The sequence below is a fragment of the Cryptomeria japonica genome, chromosome 11 (assembly GCF_030272615.1).
Source record: "Cryptomeria japonica chromosome 11, Sugi_1.0, whole genome shotgun sequence".
In the NCBI taxonomy this organism is placed as follows: domain Eukaryota; kingdom Viridiplantae; phylum Streptophyta; class Pinopsida; order Cupressales; family Cupressaceae; genus Cryptomeria; species Cryptomeria japonica.
In genome coordinates, this window is record NC_081415.1 from 67,144,735 (window position 1) to 67,160,146 (window position 15,412).

The 15,412-nt window shown below is 38.7% G+C and overlaps 1 protein-coding gene across 3 annotated transcripts in view; it reads right to left on the reverse strand.

The window, feature by feature from the left end:
- The window catches only part of LOC131046638 (3'-5' exonuclease), a 58,324-nt gene that overhangs the window by 20,139 nt on the left and 22,773 nt on the right, over positions 1 to 15,412 (reverse strand). For 2 of the 3 annotated variants that reach the window (XM_057980416.2, XM_057980414.2), the window contains 2 exons: positions 12,611 to 12,744; positions 12,313 to 12,471 (listed from right to left, as the gene is read on the reverse strand). In XM_057980416.2, coding sequence (XP_057836399.2) covers positions 12,313 to 12,471; positions 12,611 to 12,744 — 293 coding nt within the window. The remainder of the gene's footprint in view (positions 1 to 12,312; positions 12,472 to 12,610; positions 12,745 to 15,412) is intronic. The other variant, XM_057980415.2, reaches the window with a different exon arrangement.

Consider the following 15,412-nt stretch of genomic DNA (forward strand, 5'->3'; position numbering starts at 1 on the left):
ACTTGGATTTTGTCAAATCTTCCACCAAGGAAGAAACCCATTGGCTGCAAATGTGTCTATAAAGTCAAGTACAAAGTTGATGGAACACTTAATAAATATAAAGCTCAATTGCTAGCTAAAGGCTTCTCACAGAAAGGAGTTGACTATAAGGAAACCTTTGCTCCTATAGCAAAGATGAGCACCATCTGACCGGTTCTAGCCATTGCAACATAGTATGGCTGGAAAGTCTATCAAATGGAGGTGAAGAGTGCCTTCCTCAATGGTGATTTGGAGAAAAAGGTCTACACAATGCAACCTCAAGGTTTCAAGGTTGCAGGCAAAGAGCACTAGGTATGCAAACTGGTCAAGGCTCTTTATGGCCTAAAACAAGCCCTCGGGGCAAAGTACATCAAGATTGATCAATACTTGGTTGCACAAGGCTTTCGAAGAAGTCGTTTGAATGCCAACTTATATGTCAAGAGTGCTGGAAATGACTTCAAATTTCTTGTCATCTATGTGGATGATATCATCATTAGTGGTAATGGAGAACACTTGCTTGAGCAAATTAAATAGAGCTTTTGTTAGGCATATTTGTTATGACAGATTTGGGACTTCTACATTAATGTCTCAATGTCGAGGTTTAGCAAATAGGTGGCAACATTTTCATTTCTCAATCAAAGTATGCCAGGAGTTTGGTGGATAAGTTCAAGATGCAAGATTGCAAACCTTCATCTACACCTATGGAGAAAGGGCTAAAACTAAGAGCCAAATCAGATTCACCTGTGGTGAATGAGCCAGCTTTCAGGCAACTAGTTGATAGTCTCATTTATTTTATAGTCACTAAACCCGATCTTAGTTATGTTTTGAGCTACAAATCTTGTTTCATGATAGACCCTAAAGCAGAACATTGAGTTCCAAGGAAGCATATACTGAGATATGTGAAAGGGACACCTAACTTTGGCATGATCCTCGGTTGATTGGGCAAGTTCTGTTAATGATAAGAAGTCTACTTTTGGGTATATCTTCAGTCTTGGTATAAGTGTAATCGCATGGACCAGTAAGAAGCAGCAAGCAATAGCTCTTTCCTTGACAAAAGCATAGTATCAAGGAACTGTTAAAACAGCATGTGAGGCAATATGGCTACAAAGGATGCTTTTTGAAATGAAAATGCCTCAAGCAAGGCCTTCACCCTTCTTCTATGACAATCAAGGAATGCTGAAACTTGCCAAGAATCTAGTCTTCCACAAGCAAACCAAACATGTAAAGCTTAATTGTCACTTCATCCGACAGCTTGTTAAAGATGGAACTGTGATCTTGCATTATGTTCCAACTGTGGACCAAACTGCAAACATTCTCACCAAGTCTCTGAGCCCGGACAAGTTTGTAAAATTAGGGCAACTTGGTGTACTTGATAGGATGACCATTGAGGGAGGGTATTAAAGTAATTATTGTACCATTAATAGTTATTAGGTACTGTTTAGTTAGCTTTAGTTTGTTTCTAATTTAGTCATTTGTTCACAAATGTTTCTTTTAGAAACATCATTGTGTAATTGCCTATATGTTTTCTTACGACTTCATTAATTTAATCATGCAATTATCATTTCAGATATTGCTCTGAAAATCAGTAATGGAAATAACAAATAAAACACTACTAGATCTTTTCAATCAGACAACTAGCCAACTACCAAATGAAGCAAGACAATGCTTCTACCTCAGAAGAGATAAAGGGTTTCCCAAACTTCAACTAGTATTTTGTACATTTTTGTGTCACAAGTAATTTCAAATTTGCAATTATCAAGAGAGCAAGGAAATGAGATCAATCAAATCAAGCAGATCTCAGTAATACTGTAATAGTATATAATTTAATTTAAACACCAATGTAGAGTGAAGATTTAAAATATCCAAAGGGATAGCAAAAGGTAGAAAAGTCTGAGAAACCAGCAGGAGAACCCAACGCCCCAAAAAAAGAAAAGAGCAATAGAGAAGTCCAAACAATACAAGATATGGAGAGCAGAAAACTAGAAGAGACATTTAGAAGGATGCTTAAAAACATCAATGATAATCAAGATAAACCATGATTGTGCTCTTCAATCATCTGACACACCAAACTAATAAAAAGTTGGGGATGAGAATGTTGATTGTATCTGGCTGAAGGCTCTATCACATACGTGGTCTTACTAATCATGTATGTGTGGTCCCAATGCAAGCTCTCTTAAAGCTAAAGCATGACAAACTAAATTGTGTAAGTAAGAAATTTTCAGCGTTGAGCTAAGTTGGTCAGTTGAGGTGTTAAATATTTTTCTCTCTAAATTTAAAAGCATCTCCAGTCTTCATACTGGAGAAAGGCTGTGAAGAATCCAAATAATGTCAGAAAAGGTACTAGTAGCATCCACAAATTTCTTTACAAATGAGATTTCTTAAAATAAAATGATTATCTAATTTGAGCTCCTAGAGACAATATGCAAATATAATGCTCTTGTGGTATTTGATAAAGTTCAAAATTATGCCAAAGAAACCCTCAAACAGCAGGAATGCATAAGTTGCTATATTCTGATGTTGATTCAATTGTTGGAAGTGGAAATAAGCTTCAAATAAATGAAACTTTTCAGCACAATGCCTTTCTAGCTTCTTTAAAGATGCCTCTAATGTTCAACTAGGTATGAAACATTATTAATCAGTTCATCCTAGAGGATGATCCAAAAAAATTAGATTACATCGTCACCTTTCACCCACTGACCTCACAACCCTAAAATGATTTTGAATTCTAAGTATTTAGCAATCTTATTTGTTGACATGATTGACTCATGCTCAACTTGATTATACATGCCTCTGAGGGTTAGGTTGTAATGTGTTTGTAGCAAGGTTTGGCAAATAAGAACCAAAGACATCATTATTTAATACTACAAGAGGACCAATGCTACACCTGATAATGTCCATAGAGGAAAGTCTACAGCTATGTTCGATGGGCTCGAAAATCCTAGAAGGAAGCACAGTACTCTACCTAGAAAATTTCCCTGACACCCAAAGCCAATGAGCCTCTAGAGGTAAAGGGACAAAGAGAGCTAAACACACTACATCCTTGTGAAAATCCGGAAACAAGTTCTTAAACCTGAAAAGAGACAAAAAGATCATCTCTAGCCTTATAATATAGTCATATTAGTTTAAAATAATTATACCAAATATTTTGAGAAGGCACTGCAAAATAATCCATGTGCAAGAGGGCAATTCAAAATCTTCAGTTACAATGTTTTTAGTTTCACTTAGTGTGGATGATGTCCCTTCATTCATATCTATAGGATGCTCAATCGGCATCCATTCCTTTATCCATACATGTGCCTAAAATCCCTGGCTGTGTTATTTATTCAGCTTTTGTCAACATGTCAAGTTGTCAACTTGTCTTGACCACTTGATTAATAACTACACTGATACTTTTGTATATGTTTCAATAAAGCAATAAACAAAAAGTTCATGAAGATAAAAAAATTTCAGATCCTACATTTGGGAATTATTTACTGAGAAAATATCATACAAACTCTCTTGCTTATAAAAATTATACACTTGCCTAGTGGTTCCATTGTAGCCTTTGGAGTAGTTTTCTAGCTTAAGTTGCATGCTTTTGTATGTTCAAAGCTCTTAGTTCATTAAAGATTATGGGTTTACACTTTTTTGCTAGACACTATGTTTTGTCTTATTGGGGTTTCTCTTTTGTATATGGGATTTAATTTCTTGTCACTGCCTAGTTAGGGGTATTTTAACTCACAAACTGCAGTCCAGTAAATGAGTTTGCTCATTCATGGATGTGTTATGCCTTGTACACACTCCCCGTCGGAAGACAGAGTCTCCCTTTGTTGCTTGCCTCGTTGAGGTCCTAAGTACGAGTTTTTTTTTAGTTGGCAGAGTAAGATTCAAGAGAATGAGGAAATCTGATCATAGGGTGCCGTAGGATTTGAGGAGGATTGTTCAAGCTGGAGTTTCAAAATATCATAGGTTAATTCCTAGGATGTCTTGGGAATGGCAAAACGCAAACTAAGTTATAAAAGGGAAAAATAAAGGGAAAACATATTGAAATATCCTTTGGCATGTTATCCTCCAAATGTCAAAACTTCCCTTAAGGGCGAAAATTTAGGATGAAGAGGAGCTCCTGCACTTTTGTTTCACAAAGCCAAACTTTTTCCTAAAGGGAATTATACAAACTCGAGGATGGAGATTTTAAAGGGAATTTTAAATGAAGCATTTCACTTTTACCTCTCGAAACCAAAAGTTCCCGTTAAAAGGCAAAATGACAAATTGGGATAAATGAAATGTGTTAAAATGTCAAGGGTCGAAGTTTCACTTTTGCCTCTCAGAGCCGACTTTTTCCCTCAAAAGGCTAAGTGGAGAATTGAAAGAGGCATTTCAAAATACCAAGTGTCTTTTGACACTTTTGCCTCAAAATGCCGAGTTTTCCCCTTCAAAAGCGAATGCTAAGTTAAGTGGATGGCAAAATAAAATAAAATTCGGGGAATTTTGGTGAATTTGCAAACTTTACACTATAAACACTTTTTCGCGTTTTTCACTAAAATCGCCAAATTTCTCCCTTAGGGGATAGAGTGATTAAAAGAAGAGCAATATCTGGGGTTTCTTATTGAAAAGTTAAAACCATAAAACAATTTCTCACATTTTCTCCTAAAAATCCCAATTTTTCTCCTTTGTGTGTTGGAACATTAAGTTGAAAGTAAAGAAGGGGGTTTTAAATAGAGTTTTTTCACTTCGCACTTTGCTCCTTAATCGCCAAGCTTTCCCCTATCAAACACAAAATGCGTTAAGTGGAAAGCAAGGTAAAAGTTCGGGGATTCTTTTTTGGGCAAATTTAAGGCCTGAGGCGATTCTCTTTGCACTTTCTCTCATTCGCCAAGCTTCTACCGATACAACCCATTCCTTGGGATGCAGATGTTGCTTTGAAGAGTGACGCACCTCCACAAGGCAAATTTCCAAAGAGGCTTGATCTCTTCAAAGAGGGTCCCGCGTTCAACATCAAAGAGCCAAGAAACCTTAGACTTCGCATGAAAGAGATCCAAGTACTGATAAGGAGGCTTCATCTAGCACGCAAAGAAGGAAGAGTGCACTCCACCCAGGGTCCTTCCAACTGGGACTTCACTTTCAGCAAAATACTCCAGCACTCCCGGTATGTTTCGGGATTATATTGTCATAATAAAATATTGGTTTGTGCTTTTGAAATTTTCCATTCAAAAAAAAAAAATCAAACCCTAGGCCAAATGGGCACTGCCAAAATTCAAATCGCACTTTCAAAATTTAAACTTTGGAAAATTTTGAGGATTATAGCTGAAACTGAAACTTCAAAACATTTCCCAATAACCCTTCAAATGCCTAAAATTTCCCCACTATTTGGTAACGCAAATTTAAGACTAAAAAGTGCATGAAATTGAAAATTGAAACTTTGTTCTTAACGGACCAGCAAATGCCGAAGCTTTCCCATCCTGCTAAACAACACCCAAACTACAAATGCATCCAAATCAATAGAATTCTAAACTAAACCGCTCCAAGTCATTAATTCCAGTCGTGCAACGAAATTTAAACGAATCAAACAGCAAACTGTAACAACTTTTCAAATTTTTGCCATCATGTTGTTTTATTATCATTATGCTAATTATCCCATGATTTCGCTACTAACGCCGTAGTTGGGCACTGCTAACCACTTTTACATCTTGAGTCTGCCTCGTAATTCGCATCTTGGTGTGCAAGGTAAATGCCTCCTAAGGTGGCAGAATCCTCTAAGGCACTTGACGCACCAGGGATGTCCCAGGCACCCAAGGTCGACAACCCCCGCAAGTTGGAAAAGATGAAGTATCAATATCAAGGAGTGATACGAGAATAAAATGTCCTAAGTAACTGGGAGAATGTGGGCGACACTAATTTTGGACATGTTGGATATTCAACATTTCAAAGACAGGGTATATACTGCTAATGCCTATGGGAAAACGAAGAGGATGGCAAAAAGTGGAATTGCAAAAGCAACAGATTTCCCACAAGGTATCCAAAATTACGAGCTTGTTGTAGAAAGCTCCAAGCACTATCAGTCGGACAGCAGCGTGGTACTAGAAAAAGGGACAATAATGGCTGATTTCAGCCCAAAGGCTATTGGAGAAGCCTTCGACATCCCATTCCACGAGGGTAACAATGGAAGAAGCTCAAACAATATATGACACTAATCCCAACAAGTGCAAAGGGAAGATCAATGAAAATCGGTTTTAAGGAAAAGAGAGCCCCTAGCACCAGGATCCTCAAAAAGGTCTACAGGAGTGAGTTCAGTGACGAGTATGGAGACATGATCACTTTACTCAGTCAAGTAATGGGACTCCCTCACTCCCGTATGTTTGAGGAATGGATGTTTTACTTGCAGAAGAGTTCTTCATAGGAAAGATCAAGTTTGATTGGGCTCGAATTATTAGTGATAACATCCATACCCAACTAGTCCAGCTTGCAAAGAAGAAATACTTCACAATGTTTTCCTATTTGGTATACATGTTTGCAAGACATCCTAGACTGCCAGGATTGATTTGCCAAATAAGGTGAAAGTGTATGATTGTTACCCCCAACTACATTACTACAACATAAAACAGAGGGAGAAAAACAAAATAGCCTATGTAGTAGGCCAATATGAGCGCGTGAATGATGCATTCACCATGCGCATAGTCAGGACAATGCAAGAAGGATTGCATCAAAGGGTATCTAAATAGGCCATCGCATTGATATGGAAGTACGGAACATGGTTCATCAAATTTCCCTGATACTCCTACTTAAGAATCTCAAGTTTTGAAGGCTCTCCTTACAGGCTCCCACGGTACCCTATGGATAGGATGATTCTCTTGGAGGTTGCTAGGCAGGAGCATGCAATTGGGCAAGTCCTTAGGGACAAGAAAATGGATGGAGTCACATTCCCAATGGCAATAGGGAACAATGATGTGTACTTTAAAACCCCTGCACAGGCTAAGTAGTCAAACGAGGAGCTAGCGTCCTATTGCCTACAAGAGCACCCCTTCACGAAGAGTTTCGACCCTGCTGGATTAGGAAGGAAGGCTTATGGCATGCATTATAGGCACAAAATGAATATAGAGGATTATTGGGCCAGCTACGGAGATGACTTTGAGGTTCGCTAGAGGGAATACTCAAGGCTTAATGTGCATCAAATCGGGACTTTCGAGTATGCCCAAGTCCCAGTTCAGCTTGTCGACTATGGGGATTGCCTACAATACCATGACTATGAGGCGGTAAGGGACCACCTACCTTCAATCAACTAGTCTCAGGATCCGGTCATCGATTTGGAGACCATAATGGAAGGCCCTAGAAGACTTACAAATGCTTGGCTATATCAGCGGATTCAAGAGTTGACCCATGATGGGACACAATTCACGTACAACCTGATGGGAGGCTTTGAGTCTCACTCATCAAGAGGAGGAAGAGGCATCGAGTGCTACAAAAGAAGAGACTGAGAAGAGGCTTGAAAAGAAGAGAAAAAAGGTGAAGGCTAGTAAAGGAACGCGAACAACGAAGAGGTATAGGAAGGATAAGAGCCAGTCACCTGAGGTTCTTGCACGGGAAAAGATACCAATAAGGAGGTCGTCTGTTGCCAACTCGCCAAAAGATCCTAATCCAACAAAGGATGTGATTGAACTAGAGCGTCAACCTACCCCTCCCACACAGCAAATCGATTCAGCAATAGCTCGAAGCAATTGATTTGCAGGAGCCTAGTGTGCAAGAGGCAGAGACACAGATCATTGATATGGATGGGCCTGAAAACCAAGTCGAGGATGGGGAAATTATGCCCAATGAGGGAAACGGACAGGGTGACGCTCATTAAGAGAAAAAGGAGGTGGGTGATAGAGAGAATGATGATGTCACTGAAGGGAATGAAGAGGACAACAAAAATGCCAACCTCCATGGTAATGAGGAACAGCAGGTACTTGAGGTCACCCAACAATTGCTAAGTGAAGTTGGCGAGAACTCAGTTGTAGGCAAAGATTAGAATACAGAACCAAATCAGCCTTTTTCCATGACTGATCAGTCGCAGATAGATAGTGGATCTGCTGAAGCATCAGAAGAGCAAGGCAGAGAGTTAGCGGTCACTTCAGGACAAACTATCCCTCATGCATGGTTACAGGCCCGAGCCCAAAGGAAGGCCACCTATAAGCCTAGATGACCTATTCTCTCAAATAGAAGAGCCTCAGACTAAAGGGAAGAAGAAACCGAAGACATACTCCAATGTTACCAAAGATGCTCAGAGGAACCGAATGGTGCATATTGCTGCTCCACCCGAAGGCAAATCGGTCGAGGAGGTCTCACTAGCTGACTATAATGTTATGTCAATCCCAATGGGAAAAGTGACAAAAGGTCAGGAGGTGGAGGAATTCAAAGATTTTGTGGACGCCATATTAAACCAGCTGGAAAGGATGACTGTCGAGCTCATGCCCTGCAGGCTGAGAACTATATAGACCACTTGTTGAAGCCGTTGCAGCACACGAATGAGGCCTACATTCCTCATGTGGCATTAGCTCAAAAAACCACTACTAAATTTGAGTCTGAGAGGCACAGCAAAGGCAACCAGGGAATGGATTGAGGACATAATACAGATGGGATATCAGGTACTAGAGGAGGCAACCAGCATGAGGTTGGACACAGAGAGAGCCCACTAGAAACTACAAAGCATCAAGGGCAAAGTTGGGGAATTTAAAGGGGCAGTTGATACGCCTCTCCCCATCATCAAGGCAATATTTTGGACCCATTCCTGGATTCCTACACTGCAGCAGATCCTCGGGCCTCATGATATCAATACCTTTCGATACTGGTATCGAGTTCTAGGACTGAAGAGCAACATCGTGGATTGCATCAATAAGGGATGGAAGGAGTGTGACGCAACCTTGCTCGATGCCAGGACTTTCTATGAAAAGGTCTTGCAAACTTTGATTAGCGATTGGCAGCCTGAAATGGAGTGCAGCAAGATGAAATTGCGTTGGAAAGACAAGCTGAAAAATGACGGAACTCCATATACCAAGGATGATATAGAACTTGCCAGTGAACTACGCGCAGCAATAAAGGATTTTGAGAGCAATAAAATAGACTAGCTTGAACAGGTTGCATGGATAGAGAGTCACTGTATGGACATTGACTTCCAAATGAACAATCTAAAAACCAAATAGGAAAACACTGAGGAGGGGGGGAACGGCGGGGTGAATCAGTGTTTTTAACAACATGAACCAAAAATAAACAGCATGAAATAAGAGAGACAGAGACGCAGAATTTTCTCTCGTGGAAAACCCAACAGGGTAAAAAATCACGGTAATCACTAACTCAAATGGGCTCCAACCCAGTTACAACAAGTGCTCCAACACTACAATCTGAGACTTCAATATCAGTTACAAGGCACCAACCTGATGATCAATGAGCAACAACTCAAACCTTAAAAACAGACTTAAACAAACAGCATGCACAATGTTTTACTCAGAACAAGTAAAACTCCTATATCTCAATACATTGACCTGCAAATTGATATCACTCTGAGACAGAGGTTTTCTGTTTACACAACTCAGAACAGCATACAAATAGAGCAACTTATCACTGTCTACAAATAATGATCTTTATGCCTAGATTGAGTAGACAACATACAGTCAACAATCCACAGTCAAGAACTCCCTTTTGCATATTCAACGTATGAACTCAGTACCCTGAAAAACTGATCACAGCATTCTTCATTTAAAGTTTTCACTTGAAACTGTCACACCACTACACTATGCACCCACAGCAGTAACTCCTTCAAACATGTATGCTTCCAATATCAGATTCTACACACGTACAGACTGCTTTCTAAAAAACTTTGTGTACATGCATACTACCAATATCTTTTGAGAGGTACAACTTATCTCAGGTCGGCAAACAAAAACTCAGATCTTATATTCATGAAAGCACGCTTAAGAACGTTCTACACATCATTCAAAAACAATCCTCAAAATTAATTCATGTATCGTTTTTTTTAAAAACGATGCTAACACTGTTGTCTCTTTCACGATACATCACTTCACTATCCACTACCTTCCAAATCACACAAAAGAAGATAGAACCCCATTTTTTTTGCACTCACAAAAAATAACAACTCTTCCATAACTTGAAATCGCACCATACAGAAGAAAATGCTTTTTTGAATAAGAACGTTACACATCCTGACACACACAGTAGGTTGCAGACAAGATATTCCTAGGCATTATCAGAAAAGAACAAACTTACACATGAAATGCAGATGTGTCATCTTCTAAAGCATCGACACATACAAATGTAATACTACAGCCCCAAAAAAAATTTGACACTCAGACTGTGAAATATGCCAAAGAATCAATAAAGTAACTGATCACTGCCAACTGAAACAAGCCAGAGAATCGATGAAGTAACTGATTACTGCCAACTGAAACAAGCCAGAGAATCGATGAAGTAACTGATCACTGCCAAAATTAAGAACAAGCCAGAGAATCGATTAAGTAACTGATCACTGCCACAATTAAGTGAAATTAATCTGAAGAAACAGAGGATACCTGACATCTCTGCCAAAACAATCAAACAAGACATACTGAAAATACAATGCCACCTGTAGTCATACAAACTCAGGGAAAAGGCTGAACAAAATGCTCAGATCAAACATAGTTTGAAACGATCAGAAACAAACAGCTAGACAATGCTGACATAAAACAACACTCGGCTGAAAGATGTCCAAAACAAACATCGATGACAAAACAATTTCTACACAATCCACCTCTTCCTCCTCTCCAAGAGGTGTGTTCCATCTACCTTAAGATTCTAGGAGTATGTTCAGGCAGAACAAATTGTAAGCCGAGATATTTGCGAAGGGTACTTGGAAGGAGAAAGTGATTTTTTATTGTAAAAATTGAGGAAATATCAACTTTGGGATGACAAAATGCAATCCCTAAAGTTAATTATTTCTCCCAGCTACTATGTACTCTTTTATGTTTTTGAGCTCCGTGCAGTGCACTTTTGGTGGGGACAGCTTTATGATTGTTAGTTGGTTAGTTAATTGGGAGGTATGCTCCTTATTAACTAGGCATGGGTAGTCATGTTTTTGGGGATGAATCTGGGCCACTTGTTTTGTTTAATCCTGGCCATTCATCCAAGTTTTGGAATTCTATTCTAAGGGACTGGTTTTCCTTTATTTTTGTAAGAAGTCTAGAATTGTTGCAAAGACTGCCAAAATATTTACAGGATTAATGGATTTTCAAGCTGTACATGTTTCTTGTAAGTGCATAGTTCCCTTCTTCCCCATTTAAATTTTTGTTATGCTTTTCATTTACAAATAGTTTGTTTGGGAAAATATTTGATAGAAATTTTAAGTTCGTACCATTAAGGATTGACTATCAATAGCTTTGTATGGTTAGTTTGAGCATATTTTTGAATTTAGTTCGGTTGTTGAATGCTAGTATGAATGTATGTTGTCGATTCAGGACTTGTATTTAATAGTTTGAAAATCTGATTCTCCTTTGACAATTGCACCGAATTCTACTTAGTCGTGTTTAACTGGCAAGGTAGAATATGATAATATTAAGGTTTCTGTCTATTTACCCAAATACGCTATTTTAGATAGAATAGTTTAAAATCTCTTCTCAACCCTCTTTTATTTTCCTTTCTTTTTATATAAATCTGAAGTTAATACCTATCAAACAGCATCATGTTCAACATTAATCTAATGAAAATAAGACTTATAGAGTCTTAGGGGTGTCTTATAGAACCTTGAAGCCTATCCTATCCATTAACGTAAGTCCCCTCATGTCAAACGAGCAAGACACATGAACCATTGAGATATCCCACAGTCGAGAACTAACAAATATGAACCTTGAGGTCGCCATCTTGTGATCATTTCAGTAGCACTAGAAACTTCCTTACGCAAGAGAGAATGGGATTGCCATTAAAATCTATTTTGTGTTGACCGGAGAAAGTCGAGGTACGCAACTTTAGCCACATCAATAGGATGCTAATAAAAAGAATCATCCTTTCCTTTTGAAACTCCAATTAGCATGCTATTTAGCACAATCTAATTAAAATATCATTTCCTGTATGGGGCATTCATCTACACATGATGCTTCTTACTAGACATTGTGCAATGCAAATCATAATTGATGAGATACCACAAATAAAAGCACTGGAAATCGTCTTGCATATCATTCCGCATACAACGCATCAATTAATGTAATCATAAGCATTCATCAAAATGTTCCTAAAGAACTAAAATGATATAGATATAGAAAATAGCAATCAAATGAGAAGTTTAATTGGCAAAACCTCCTTGCCCGTGAGCTTCTCACAAAGCCGAGAAAGACTCCATGTTCTTGGAGGTCTTATTTTCCGGCATGCAATAGTACCCAAATCCTCTATTCCCCGCACATTAACATTATAATCTTTTCGCATCTTATATGCATCACCAGCTATACAAACACCAACCTAGAAAAACTCAGTCAATAAAACATCTAAGCAAAATCAATACAACTTCAATATCATTAATGCATGCATTTAAACAACCAAAATAATTAAACCAATTGATATATATTATATAACCATCAGAGGCAAAATAAAAGCATACCTTTACCGAAGACTCATCTTCCAAAAGTGACCGTAAAACTGGAGGAATACCAGAATGAATGATATGCATCACATCACAGCGATCAGCATCCAAGCAAATTTGTAACACTGCCACCTTAGTGGGTACCTCGCCCACTACAAACATAAAAGAAAACATATTATACTTCAACAAAGAAAGGCTACAGTTGGAGCTCTTGCACATCACCTAATACCAGAGTCAAATCACCTACAAACCACTTAACTACACACATAAAAGTGTGCAAACTAGTATAAAACCACTACAATTCATAGACAAGATAACCTACTCCACAAACAATGGGAGCCCAGATATGAATGTAAAATATTGTACAGAGATTTGTGATTTCATCTTCTATTCATACACCTTATGCATCTAATTAACAGCTCAGTTTTTTTAGTTGAAATGCATAGAGCAATGAATTGAACAGCCAATCATATGCAAATGGGGTGGTTTAATTGAAAAATAATTCCCTTAACACCTTTCACTGGTTATTGCTAGAGTCACTGATGGACTCAATCTCCCAGGATCACCTGCAAAACCAAAATCAACCTTCTACACGAGAGCAACAGAGAGGATGAAATGATGAAATATGGTGCAATAACTGAATAAAGATATTATCACACTCAAAATGATACAATATGGATCAGCACTCCCTTGTATTGACTGAGTTGATATGAACACATCTGAGTTAGCTCTAAATTAGCTCATAAGGGAGAGGTGAGTGTTGATTATATAGCAAAATGTGGGCACATAATTCCAATAGGAATAATAACTCCCAAATAACCAAATTAGGTGGGAATTGTGTCTACTTGTAAAATGTCAAACATGTGGCAAACCAACTCAAGTAGGGACAAACAAATGGTTATGGGGAGGTGGCAAATGAGTCCAAAAGAGGGTGTGACATTCAACCACCCAAATGTGGGTGTGAATGACACACATGAATGTAGGACTATGCCACGTGTCCTCACATAAACCATCCTAATATAACCTAAGTATGCTTAATAATGTGTAGGAAAAATAAATATAAAAAACCTACACTAACACCCCCCCTTAAGCATAGCTTAGGTGGGTGAAAAGATGAAAAAATGCAAATATGGGTCCTGGCTACAAGGCCATGTTAAGTACCATGTACAAAACAATCTCTCACAAATGGAGTAAAGGATAAAACCCAGCGGGACAAAACTCCTCCCCAAAAGAGAGAAAAGAAACAAGTTTCCCAAGATAAGAAAGAATCCTATGCAAGGAAGAAATACCCTCTGAAATAGAAAGGATAAGAAAGACTATGTAGCCTTCCCAAAAGTAGTAAACCATACCAATGGTTGATGCTCGAAACTAGATGTAGATAATGGACCATGATCGTCGAACAACATTCCTCCCCTTAGGAAGAAACAAAACCAAAGGTGCATGAAGATTGTCTTCCCATTCCTGAAAGGAAGATGTAGGAAGAAGGTGCAAAATGTATGAAGTATCTGAAAACTACTCATGTGTCTCCATGTCGATGCCAAAGATTGTCACCATCAAATTAGGCATTCCAAACCACACTAAAGAAGATGACAATCCAGAACCTAGAGGAGATGGATGTAGAACAAAATCCAAAGACGAAGGTATCTCCTCTGAAGACAAAGGTGCCTCCTCCAAATGCTGCTCAATAGTGACCACAGTCATGTCAAATTGTGAGGAATGATCATGTGGGTAAAGAACAAGAGGGTGAGAAGGTTCCCCCTCAACATTTGAAGAAGACAAAGAAACTTCATCAAAGAGAAGATGAATGTACTCAATAGTGTCCTCCAAGTCTGCAAGATGGGACTCACAAAACGAACCTGCAATGTCTATCAAGTACTCATCCCAAGTAGCAGTGTCCGGAAGACAATGTATATACCGCTGCACTGAATCATAAGTACCCATGGATGTAGCAACACAAGTATCCTCAGAAGCAACAGTAGATGGAGGAGAAGGAATGCAAAGTTCAAGAATTGGATCTGATGTCAAAATACCTAGATTCAAGTAACCAAAGTCGTCCTCGAAATCAAGATTCACACTAGGAGTGTGATCAACACCCAAAGGATCAGAACCATCATCAGGTGCAAAGTCTGAAAAGGTATATAACCGAGATGTATCATCAACCATCCCAGTGGCAATTATCTCTCTACTTTCCAAGTCTCGAATGATGACTGAATCAAGTGTGAACTCCACAGTCTTCCCTGCTCCACCATGTGTAATCTGATAGATGGAAAGAAGATTGTTTGACAAATGAGGTATGCACAAAACATCATTGAAGATGCCATCCTCAATATCAATAGAACCTTTCCCAATCAAACTCATATAAGTGTTGTTGCCCATCAGAATAGATGACATAACACAAGGCTCAAAAGAAGAGAACGTAGACTGTGTAGAAGCCATATGATGAGAAGCTCCAGAATCTAGAAGCCATCTCCCTGATTCACTACTTGTAACACAAAGAGCTTTACATTTGTCTTTAGCTGCTTCAGAAGCAAGTCCTGCATGACCTTTTACCTTAGTAGATCCTGACTATTTTGAGTTGGAAGAATTAGTCGACTCAGACATTGTAGAAGGAAGATCAAAGTTATTCTTCTCAAGATGATGTTTCAGTTCATCAATATTCTTCTTGTAACAAGAATGTGCTTCATGTCCAACCCTCTTGCAATATGTGCAAGTAAGCTTCTCCTTCTTAGATGAATTATTTTGTGCTTGATCTTTATGTGGCTTTAGCTTTGATTGCTTCCGCTTCTTGTTAGAATCCTTTCCTAGATTCCCTTGTTTAGC